Source organism: Mobula birostris, chromosome 4, assembly GCF_030028105.1.
Source record: "Mobula birostris isolate sMobBir1 chromosome 4, sMobBir1.hap1, whole genome shotgun sequence".
Lineage (NCBI taxonomy): Eukaryota > Metazoa > Chordata > Chondrichthyes > Myliobatiformes > Myliobatidae > Mobula > Mobula birostris.
The window spans coordinates 89286955-89299704 of NC_092373.1; the positions used below are offsets into that span (position 1 = coordinate 89286955).

General features: G+C 44.5%; 1 protein-coding gene across 5 annotated transcripts in view; it reads right to left on the bottom strand.

The window, feature by feature from the left end:
• ankmy1 (ankyrin repeat and MYND domain containing 1) overlaps positions 1 to 12750 on the bottom strand; it is a 135665-nt gene that overhangs the window by 76989 nt on the left and 45926 nt on the right. For all 5 annotated transcript variants that reach the window (XM_072255736.1, XM_072255735.1, XM_072255737.1 and 2 more), the window contains exons 5-6: positions 4370 to 4534; positions 3201 to 3646 (exon numbers count right to left, since the gene is read on the bottom strand). In XM_072255736.1, the coding sequence (XP_072111837.1) occupies positions 3201 to 3646; positions 4370 to 4534 (611 nt within the window). The remainder of the gene's footprint in view (positions 1 to 3200; positions 3647 to 4369; positions 4535 to 12750) is intronic.

Consider the following 12750-nt stretch of genomic DNA (forward strand, 5'->3'; position numbering starts at 1 on the left):
CCAACATAGGTAAAGAAGAATTAATCAGATCAAACTACAGTTAGTTACACTTGTACAACAAATTTTAAGAGACAGTTGGATAGGAAAGTTTAGAAGGATATGGGCCAAAAAAATAGGACTAAATTAGGGGCCATCTTGATGGTATGGAGCAGGTGGCTGAATGGCTATGTGACTTTGGGCTGAGATCATTATATAACAGAACTGTTAATTTAGTACTCTTGGTACAGTGAAGAAAGAGCTTGTGGAAAACACTAGTGAAAATCCACAATTAGAAACAACTCCCTGGTAATGCAAGCGGTGATCCATAATGTTCCATTGACTACTGGATGGTTACTCCTAATAACACCCAAACACACCTCAGTTTTAGAGTGGCTAGTTTGAGGCTTTAGCGCGAGGCAAAGGTTCTAGGTAAATTGAGTAAATCTGAGTAAAAGGGGATAACTACACTCAACCAATGATCTCACTTTCATGGACTCTTTATCTCATTACCTCATGTTCTTGTTATTTATTGCTATTTATTTATATTTGCATAGTTTGTGTATTCTGTACTCTGATTGAACTATTCTATAGATTTGTTGAGTATGTCCACAGAAAAATGAATTCAGGGTTGTATATGGTGACATATATATATATAAGTGGATATTAAAATTTACTTTGAACTTTGATCCCAAGAGAAGGAATTTGTAGAATGCCTACAAGGTGGCTTTTTTAAGAGAAGCTTATGGTTGAGCCCACTAGGGGAAAGGCAACTCTGGATTGAGTGTTGTGCAATGAACCAGATTTAATCAGGGAATTTAAGGTAAAGGAACCCTTAGGAGGTAATGATTGTAATATGATAGAAGTCACCTTGCAGCTTGAGAGGGAGAAGCTAATTTGATGTATAGATTACAATGGAAGAAAGGGAACGACAGTGGCATGAGAGCGGAGCTGGCCAAAGATGATTGGAAGGGAACACTGGCAGGGATGACAGCAGAAGAGCAATGGCTGGAGTTTCAGGGAATAATTAGGAAGGTGCGCAACAGATTCATTCCTAAGGAAGAAGTATTCTAAAGGAAGGATGAGGCAACCGTGTCTGACAAGGAAAATAAAAAACAGCATAAAAGCAAAAGGGAGGCCAAATAGCATGACAAAAATTAGTGGGAAGCTAGAGGATTAGGTACCTTTTAAAAACGAATAGAAGGCAATCACAAAAGTCATAAGGAGGGAAGAGATTAAATATGAATCTAAGCTAGACAACAATATAAAAGAGGATACCAAAAGTTTTTCAGATATATAGAGTAAAAGAGAGACGAGAGTGGATATCAGCCCACTGGAAATGATCTGTAATGGTGACTAAGAAATGGTTGATGAACTGAATAAGAATTTTGCTTCAGACTTCACTGTGGAAGACACCAGCACTATACTCGAAATTCAATAGCATTGGGGGGTGGGGGGGACAGAGGAGAAGGTGGTTGGGAAGCTGAAAAATCTGAAGGTAGATACCTGAATCAGATGGAGTACACCCTGGGTTCTGAAAGAAGTAACTGAATCGATTGTAAAAGCATAAGTAATGATCTTTCAAGAATCATTCGGTTCTGGAATGGTTCCAGAGGACTAGAAATTTGCAAATATCAGGCCACTCTTTAGGAAGGGAGGCAGAAGAAAGCAAAATTATGGGCCAGTTAATCTGAGTTAGGTTTGAGTCTATCATTAAGGGTGAGGTTTTGGGGTACCCTTGGAGGCACATGGTAAAATAGGCTGAAGTGAACATGGTTTTTCTTAAAGGGACTTGCTGACAAATCTGTTGGAATTCTTTGAGGAAGTAACAGGCAGGATAGTCAAAGTAAATGTTGTTTAATTGGATTTTCAGATGGCCTTTGACAAGATGCCACACATGAGGCTGTTAAACAAGAGCTTATAGTATTACAGGAAAAATATAAACATGGATAGAAAATTGGCTGACAAGCAGGAGGAAAAGAGTGGAATAAAGGGGGCCTTTTCTGGTTGACTGCCAATGACTATTGGTATCTGTGTTGGGACCGCTTCCTTTCAAGTTATATGTCAATGATTTGGGTGATGGAATTGATGGCTTTGTGGCCAGGTTTGCGGATGATACAAAGGTAGGTGGAGGGGCTGATATGTTTGAGGAAGCAAGGAGTCTGCAGCACTTAGACAGATTAAGAGAAGTGGTAGATGGAATACAGTGTAGGAAGGGTATGGCCATGCATTTCAGTCGAAGGAATAAAGGCATGGACTATTTTCTAAACTGAGAGACAATTCAAAGATCAGAGGTACAAAGGAACTTAGGAGTCCTCATGCAGGATTCCCTAAAGGTTAACTTACAGGTTGAGTCTGTAGTAAGAAAGGCAAATGCAATATTAGCATTCATTTTGCGAGAATTAGAATATAAAAGCAAAGATGTAATGCTGAGGCTTTATAAGGCCTTGGTCAGACCACACTTGGAGTATTGTGAGCAAAGATAGGATGTGCTGACAGTGGAGATGGCCCTGGATAGGTTCACGAGAATGATTCTGGGAATTAAAGAGTTAATGTATGAGAAGTACTTGATGGTTTTGGATCTGAAGCATCAATTGTCCATTTTCCTCCACAGACTCTGCCTGACTCACTGAGCTCCTCCAGCAAATTGTGTGTTGCTCCTAAAATATAGATGTGTTTCTGTATTCACAGGAGTAACATCCAATGGACCAACATCAAAGTTCCACAGATGTCAGATTATGAGTCTTACATAACAATAGATAATATCTTACATTAATCTTAAGGGTTTTACTGGAAAATTTACTATAAAGGGAGCACAGGAAACTAGAGACCTATTGAGCTGAACACAGATGTGCCATGTGCTGACCATCAGGATTTGTGAATAGTCGATAGAGGACTATTGGAATTTTACTGTTACAGAACAAAGAGTGAGGGTAGCTGTTCTCGGTAATGATGACATCATTTGAGGTGATGCACTTCTAAGTTCGTGGTTGAAAGAATAAGGAGATTTTTATCCGAAATCCAGATGATTTTTAGAAAGGCAACTGGGACTGAGAATCAGTATCTTCTGCAGAAGATGATGAGTACAGATAACTGGAGTAAAGTACATCAAGTACTTACAATTTCCTGAATAATGCTAAGAAGGTTAACTTTATTATATCCTCTGGCTTGTGTTTAGGTCTGCGGCTCTTATTGCCCTGTAAAACAATTATTATTGTACTTACTCCCATTTGACCTCTGCAATTCTCCGTACATTTTCAACTTCTGTACCATCAGATCTTTGAGATGTCTTCTTAGTCAACTCTCTGAACTTAACGTTCCTGCTCAACGCATAAGCTGCATGACGCAACTGTTGGTCACCAACCGAGATCAGATAGTTGCGGTTACTTATCTCGGAGTCAGAGTCACCGGAAGAGGGAGACCCTGCCGACGGTGACAGCAGCCTTTCAGAGCTAACATCCATCTCAGACGTCACACTTTCCTCCTCTCCTGACTCCTCGTTTTTACCACTGCTTGTGACTGGAGTTTTCTGGAGGATTATGCTGCCCAACCTGATTTTGTTGTCATAGATCGAGAGCTTTTTGGCCCTCTTCACCTCCTCTGTCAGATCATCAGTACTTTCTTTCTGGAAATTCTTTCTGCTTGAACTCCTAGCGGCAGTGTGTTTGAACTGCAGAGAGAGAGGAATTCAAATTAATTTATCAAGATGAGTCCTGGAGTCATACAGCATGGAAACAAACTATTTGGCCCACAGAATCCACAACCGCTATTAAACATTGATCAACACCAATCCCACACTGATTCCATTCTTGCTCTTTCCAGTCTCATCAACAACAACCATCAATATCCCCCTCCCATATTCTAACATTCACCCTCATATGGGGGCAATGTACAGTGACTAACTGACCTACCTTGACCACTGCAAAATGCCCCGAGTATAACATTGCACATCTTTGGGACATGGGAAGAAAATGAAGCAGCTGGGGAAATCCGAAAGATCACAGGGAGAACATGTTAGCTCCACACAGACAGCAACTGAGGGTTGAACATAGATCACTGAGTCTGTGAGGAGTTACCAGAACACTTACTTAAAGCTCAGCAATATAGCAAAGTCTAGAAAGAAAAAAAAACACAAGAAATATTTTGATTTAGGAAGAATGGGTTCAATTTTGCTGGGTTACAGTTTGCCCTTTTCAGTTTCAAACTTTGCATGACAAAAAACGTATACAGTAGATGTCATCTCATTGAATTCACAGCCCAACATCAAGATGGAAAGGCTAGTCAAGGCCCCAAGTTCCCTACTATTCTGAGACTTTTGAAAATGGAGCTTTGGCTTGAGTTGAGTGCCCCTTCAACGGACTACAAGTGAAACCACTAGTCAAGTGAAACTAACCTTCTTAACGTCTACATTTGCGGTGACTCCCCTCCATTTAAAGCAGCCAACTGGATAGTAAAGTGCCTGGCTGCCGTTCAGTGCAGAAACACCTTCATCATTTAACTTGTTCACATTTGCTCCACTGTCCAGCAGCAGGTTGATGATATCACTGCAACAAGCGATCTGAAAAACATATTCAAGTATTTTAAAAGTTGTTACTGTACCACCTGAACCACTTTCTCTGGCAGCTCATTCCATATACACCCACCTTCTACATGTAAAAAAATGTTACCCTTTAAGTTCCTCTTAAACCTTGCCCCCTTACCTTAAACCTATGCCCTGAGATTCCTCAGCCCCTGGAAAAAGAGAGAAATTCACCCTATCCGCGCCCCTCTTCTATAAGATCATTTGTCAATCTTCTGCATTCCGAGGAAAGAAATTGTAGCCAGAACAATCTCAACTGCAACGTAGTCTCAAGAGAACTATGTACCTGAATTCCAAATATCCCTTTGTTCTATTACACTCCCCAGGGCCCTACCATTCATGATGAAAGACCTACCTTGATTTGACTTTCCAAAGGACCAATAAGGAATCATGGGATTAAACACGTAAAATAAGAATATCTAGCCGTGATAGCCTTTGGTAGACCTATCCAGTTAATCTCACTCCCTGGCTCCATAGAACATTATAAATTCAAGGCTTAATCTGACATAAGTAGTCTATGTAAATAAAAATCATTCCTTTCATCATGTCTGATTGTTTTTCTAATTACTGCCAAGTGTGTTCTCAGCTAAACAACGTTTTTGACCCGAGGAATGAGGGATGTGCGTCGGAGTTCGAGCCCTAGGGAGAGAGGACAAAAGCAGTAGAATCGGGCAAGAGTGGTCTTTTTGGACTGCACAGGCACGGGAAGTGTCAGCATCAGAGGCCTGACAACGGTTGCAAATAGAAGGAGGGTAGACTTAAGCAGAGCACTCATTGTCGGAGTGGGCCAGTGATAGAGTGTGAAGGCTTTGGCTTAACAGGCGTTGGTGTGAACAGATGGCGGCACAGTCAAGAGGCAAGCCTTTTTGTTTTTGGTATGGAGTAGTCAGGATGTGGGAATTCCGGATCCCTGACTATATCTGCGGGAAGTGCACCCAACTTCAGTGCCTGACTTACCGGGTCTGGGAGTTGGATATACTCAGGATCACTTGGGAGGCTGAATATATTATGGACAAGACTTTTGAAAAGGTGGTCACACCCAGAGTACAGGCTTTGGACAGTAGATGGGTGACCACCAGGAGAGGTAAGGGGATTACGGAAGTCAGTAAATGGTCCCCTTATGGCCATTACCCTCAGCAACAAGTATAGCCCTTTGGATACTGCTGGGGGGATGACCCATCGGATCACAACAGCAGCAGCCAGGCTGGTGGCACTCTGGCCAGCTCTGAGGCTCAGCAGGGTAGGATAAAATCAGGCAGTGTAGTAGTGATAGGGGATTCGATAGTTAGGGGAACAGAAAAGAGATTCAGTGGCTGTAAAAGATTCAGCAGGATGATGTGTTGCCTCCCGGATGCTAAGGATTACTCCCAGTGCAGGTAAGAATGGGTGATAGCGCGGATGAATGAGTGGCTGAGGATTACTCCCAGTGCAGGTAAGAATGGGTGATTGCGCGGATGAATGAGTGGCTGAGGAGATGGTGCAGGGGACAGGGTTTCAAGTTCTTGGATCACTGGAACTTTTTCTGGGGAAGGAGTGACCTATACAAAAAGGATGGGCTGCACCTGAACTGGAGGGGAACCAATATCCTGGCCAGGATATTTGCTGATGCTGCTCCGGAGAGTTTAAAGTAGTTTTGCAGGGGGCTGTGAACTGGAACTCCAGGTTAGTAAGAGAAGGAGATGACCACGAGGCAGATGTCAGGGAAGGTATTGAAAAGCAAAATTGAAGTTACAGGTATGATGGGTCAGATAGTTTGAAGTATGCATATTTTAATGCTAGGAGTATTATCAGTAAGGGTGATGAACTTAAGAACATGGATTAGTACATGGAACTATGATGTTGCAGCCATTACTGAAACTTGGTTGAGAGAGGGGAAGAAATGCGTGAAGGTTTTCAAAGTTTTAGAAAAGACAGAGGGGATGGGTAAAAGTGGGGGGGTGTTGCACTACTAATCAGGGACAATGTCACAGTTGTACTCAGAGGAGACATAATGGAGTGTTCGGGTCTCTCTTCCCGCCATTACAGACATTTACACCACACACTGCATCTATAAAGCAAACAGCGTTATGAAAGAAACACACATCAAAGTTGCTGGTGAACGCAGCAGGCCAGGCAGCATCTCTAGGAAGAGGTGCAGTCGACGTTTCAGGCCGAGACCCTTCGTCAGGACTAACTGAAGGAAGAGTGAGTAAGGGATTTGAAAGTTAGAGGGGGAGGGGGAGATCCAAAATGATAGGAGAAGACAGGAGGGGGAGGGATGGAGTCAAGAGCTGGACAGGTGATTGGCAAAGGGGATATGAGAGGATCATGGGACAGGAGGCCCAGGGAGAAAGACAAGGGGGGAGAACCCAGAGGATGGGCAAGAGGTATATTAAGAGGGACAGAGGGAGAAAAAGGAGAGTGAGAGAAAGAATGTGTGTATAAAAATAAGTAACAGATGGGGTACGAGGGGGAGGTGGGGCCTTAGCGGAAGTTAAAGAAGTCGATGTTCATGCCATCAGGTTGGAGGCTACCCAGATGGAATATAAGGTGTTGTTCCTCCAACCTGAGTGTGGCTTCATCTTTACAGTAGAGGAGGCCGTGGATAGACATGTCAGAATGGGAATGGGATGTGGAATTAAAATGTGTGGCCACAGGGAGATCCTGCTTTCTCTGGCGGATAGAGCGTAGATGTTCAGCAAAGCAGTCTCCCAGTCTGCGTCGGGTCTCGCCAATATATAAAAGGCCACATCGGGAGCACCGGACGCAGTATTTCACCCCAGTCGACTCACAGGTGAAGTGTCGCTTCACCTGGAAGGACTGTTTGGGGCCCTGAATGGTGGTAAGGGAGGAAGTGTAAGGGCATGTGTAGCACTTGTTCCGCTTACACGGGTAAGTGCCAGGAGGGAGATCAGTGGGGAGGGATGGGGGGAACGAATGGACAAGGGAGTTGTGTAGGGAGCGATCCCTGCGGAATGCAGAGAGAGGGGGGGAGGGAAAGATGTGCTTAGTGGTGGGATCCCGTTGGAGGTGGCGGAAGTTACGGAGAATAATATGTTGGACCTGGAGGCTTGTGGGGTGGTAGGTGAGGACCAGGGGAACCCTATTCCTAGTGAGAGCAGATGTACGTGAAATGGGGGAGATGCATTTAAGAGCAGAGTTGATTATGGAGGAAGGGAAGCCCCTTTCTTTAAAAAAGGAAGACATCTCCCTCGTCCTAGAATGAAAAGCCTCATCCTGAGAGCAGATGCGGCGGAGACGGAGGAATTGCGAGAAGGGGATGGCGTTTTCACAAGAGACAGGGTGAGAAGAGGAATAGTCCAGATAGCTGTGAGAGTCAGTAGGCTTATAGTAGACATCAGTGGATAAGCTGTCTCCAGAGACAGAGACAGAAAGATCTAGAAAGGGGAGGGAGGTGTCGGAAATGGACCAGGTAAACTTGAGGGCAGGGTGAAAGTTGGAGGCAAAGTTAATAAAGTCAACGAGTTCTGCATGTGTGCAGGAAGCAGCGCCAATGCAGTCGTCGATGTAGCGAAGGAAAAGTGGGGGACAGATACCAGAATAGGCACGGAACATAGATTGTTCCACAAACCCAACAAAAAGGCAGGCATAGCTAGGACCCATACGGGTGCCCATAGCTACACCTTTAGTTTGGAGGAAGTGGGAGGAGCCAAAGGAGAAATTATTAAGAGTAAGGACTAATTTCGCTAGACGGAGCAGAGTGGTGGTAGAGGGGAACTGATTAGGTCTGGAATCCAAAAAGAAGCGTAGAGCTTTGAGACCTTCCTGATGGGGGATGGAAGTATATAAGGACTGGACATCCATGGTGAAAATAAAGCGGTGGGGGCCAGGGAACTTAAAATCATCGAAAAGTTTAAGAGCGTGAGAAGTGTCACGAACATAGGTAGGAAGGGATTGAACAAGGGGTGATAAAACAGTGTCGAGGTATGCAGAAATGAGTTCGGTGGGGCAGGAGCAAGCTGAGACAATAGGTCGGCCAGGACAGGCAGGTTTGTGGATCTTAGGTAGGAGGTAGAAATGGGAAGTGCAGGGTGTGGGAACTATAAGGTTGGTAGCAGTGGATCCGCCCATCCCTCCCCACTGATCTCCCTCCTGGCACTTACCCGTGTAAGTGGAACAAGTGCTACACATGCCCTTACACTTCTTCCCTTACCACCATTCAGGGCCCCAAACAGTCCTTCCAGGTGAGGCGACACTTCACCTGTGAGTCGACTGGGGTGATATACTGTGTCCGGTGCTCCCGATGTGGCCTTTTATATATTGGCGAGACCCGACGCAGACTGGGAGACCGTCTTGCTGAACATCTATGCTCTGTCCGCCGGAGAAAGCAGGATCTCCCAGTGGCCACACATTTCAATTCCACATCCCATTCCCATTCTGACATGTCTATCCACGGCCTCCTCTACTGTAAAGATGAAGCCACACTCAGGTTGGAGGAACAGCACCTTATATTCCGTCTGGGTAGCCTCCAACCTGATGGGATGAACATCGACTTCTCTAACTTCTGCTAAGGCCCCACCTCCCCCTCGTACCCCATCTTTTTATGCACACATTCTTCCTCTCACTCTCCTTTTTCTCTCTCTGTCCCTCTTAATATACCTCTTGCCCATCCTCTGGGTCCCCCCACCTTTGTCTTTCTTCCTGGACCTCCTGTCCCATGATCCTCTCGTATCCCCTTTTGCCTATCACCTGTCCAGCTCTTGGCTCCATCCCTCCCCCTCCTGTCTTCTCCTATCATTTTGGATCTCCCCCTCCCCCTCTAACTTTCAAATCCCTTACTCACTCTTCCTTCAGTTAGTCCTGACGAAGGGTCTCGGCCTGAAACATCGACTGCACCTCTTCCTACAGATGCTGCTTGGCCTGCTGCGTTCACCAGCAACTTTGATGTGTGTTGCTTGAATTTCCAGCATCTGCAGAATTCCTGTTGTTAGCGTTATCAAAGACCCCAAGCACCCCTCATACAAACTCTTCTCCCTCCTGGCATCTGGCAAAAGGCACCGAAGCATTCAGGCTCTCATGACCAGACTGTGTAACAGTTTCTTCCCCCAAGCCATCAGACTCCTCAATACCCAGAGCCTGGACTGACACCAACCTACTGCCCTCCACTGTGCCTATTGTCTTGTTTAATATTTATTGTAATGCCTGCACTGCTTTGTGCACTTTACGCAGTCCTGGGTAGGTCTGTAGTCTCGTGTAGTTTTGTGTTGTTTTACGTAGCTCAGTGTAGTTTTTGTATTGTTTCATGTAGCACCATGGTCCTGAAAAACGTTGTTTCGTTTTTACTGTGTACTGTACCAGCAGTTATGGTGGAAATGACAATAAAAAGTGACTTGCCTTGAGATACTGAGTCCATTTGGGTAGACTCAGGAACAGGAAGGGTGCAATCATGCTGATGGGATTGTATTACAGACCCCCAATGGCCACTGTATCATTGAAGAACAGATACTGTATGTTATCAGATTAAGGAAATGTGTAAAAAGTAATAGGGTTATTGTCATGGAGGATTTCAACTCCCCTAATATAAACTGGGACCCTCAGTGCAAGGGGTTTAGATGGGGCTGAATTTGTTAAGGGTATCCAGGAGGGGTTATAGAAACATAGAAACATAGAAAATAGGTGCAGGAGTAGGCCATTCGGCCCTTCGAGCCTGCACCGCCATTTATTATGATCATGGCTGATCATCCAACTCAGAACACCGCCCCAGCCTTCCCTCCATACCCCCTGACCCCTGTAGCCACAAGGGCCATATCTAACTCCCTCTTAAATATAGCCAATGAACTGGCCTCAACTGTTTCCCGTGGCAGAGAATTCCACAGATTCACCACTCTGTGTGTGAAGAAGTTTTTCCTAATCTCAGTCCTAAAAGGTTTCCCCTCTATCCTCAAACTGTGACCCCTCGTTCTGGACTTCCCCAACATCGGGAACAATCTTCCTGCATCTAGCCTGTCCAATCCCTTTAGGATTTTATACGTTTCAATCAGATCCCCCTCAATCTTCTAAATTCCAACGAGTACAAGCCCAGTTCATCCAGTCTTTCTTCATATGAAAGTCCTGCCATCCCAGGAATCAATCTGGTGAACCTTCTCTGTACTCCCTCTATGGCAATTATTAAATATTAAATCAATATGTGGATGGTCCTCCGAGAGGAGGGGCTGTACTAGACCCGGTGTTGGGTAAAGACCCTGGCCAAGTAACTGACCTTTCAGTGGACAAACAGTTAGGGAACAGCGACCACAACTACCTAACTTTCAGGATAGCCATAGGTAAGGATAGGTATGGTCCTTGTGGGAGAGTTTTAAATTGGAGTGGGGAAAATTACAAGGGCATTAGGCAGGAACTAAGTGGCGTTAATTCGGAATCACCTTTTTTGGGCAAGTCCACATCAGACATTTGGAGGGTGATTAAATATCAATCACACAGAGTACAGGAAAGGTACTTTCCTGTTAGAAGGAAGAACAGGGATGGGAAGATAAGAGAACCTTGAGAGAGGTGATGAATTTAGTCAACAAGAAAAAAAAAAAGTTTGTAAAACTTCTGAAGTTTGGATCAAATGAAGCACATGAGGAGAATAAAGAAACCAGAAATGAACTAAAGAAGGGAATTAGGAAAGTCAGGAGGGGCCATGAGAAGTCCTTGGCAAGTATGATTAAGGTGAATCCCAAGGCATTCTATACATACATCAAGAGTAAGAGGATAATGAGGGAAAGGTTGGGCCACTCAATGATAAAGTGGAAAACATTTTTTGGATGTAGAAAATGTGAGTGAAGTACTTAATGAGTATTTTGCTTCAGTATTTACCAAGGAAAAAGATGTGGAGAACCAGGAGATTAGGGTTGAGTGGCGAAAAATGTAAGGCCTTTTAGAGGTCAAGGAGGAGGAAGTCTTGGGCATCTGCCCCTGGTTATTGAGGAAGGCAAGAGACAAGATTGCTGGGCACTTGACTCATGTCTTTGTGTCCTCTCTAGCCAGAGGATTGGCGAATAGCTGATGCCATACCTCTATTTAACAAGACAACAACGGAAAATCCTGGGAACTATAGACCGGCGAGTCTCACGTCAGTTGTAGGGAAATTGCTGGAGAAAATTCTCAGGGATAGGATCTATGAGCATTTGGAAACCCATGGCCTAATTAGGGAGAGTCAGCATGGCTTTGCGCGGGGCAGGTCGTGTCTTACCAATTTGACTGAGTTTTTTTGACAGGTGAAAAGACAGATTGATGAGGGTAGGGCAGAGGATGTTGTCTACATGGATATTGTGAAGTGTCTGACCAAGTCCCTCATGGGAAGCTAATCCAGAAGATAAAGAAGCATGGGATTCACAGCGAATGGGCTGTTTGGATTCAGAACCCGCTTGTGCCTAGAAGACCGAGGGTAGTAGTTGAAGAACCTTATTCGAGCTGGAGGTCTGTAATTAGCAGAGTTCTGCAGGGATCTGTGTTGGGACCTCTGCTGTTTGTGATGTATATAAATGACCTGGATGAATATGTAGACCAGTGGGTTAGTAAATTTGTGGTTGATACCAAGACTGGTGGAATTGTAGATAATGTAGAAGATTGGCAAAGAATACAGCATGATATAGATTAGTTGTAGATATGCATTGGGAAATGGCAGATGGAGTTTAACCCAGATAAATGTGAGGTGTTGCACTTCAGTAGGGTAGATACAAAGATACAGTACACTGTTAAGTGCAAAGTCCTTAACAGTGTTGCTGAGCAGAGAGATCCTGAGATCCAAGTTCACACACATCTCCTTGAAAGTGGCTACACAGGTGGATAAGGCAGTTAAGGAGGATTATGGAATGCTTGCATATTAGTCGAGGCATTGAGTTCAAAAGCCAGGAGGTTATATTGTAACTTTATAAACCTTTCGTTAGGCCACATCTGGAGTATTGTATACATTTCTGGTCGCCCCACTATAGGAAACTATAGTCCTGACGAAGGGTCTTAGCCCGAAATGTCGACTGTACCTCTTCCTACAGATGCTGCCTGGCCTGCTGCGTTCACCAGCAACTTTGATGCGTGTTGCTTGAATTTCCAGCATCTGCAGAATTCCTCGTGTTTACGATAGGAAAGATGTTGAGGCTTTAGAGAGGGTACAGAAGAGGTTTACCAGGATGCTGCACAGTTGAGAAGGCATGAGAGGCTGGATAAACTTGGCTTGTTTTCTCTGGAGCATCGGAGCTGAGAGGAGATCTGAT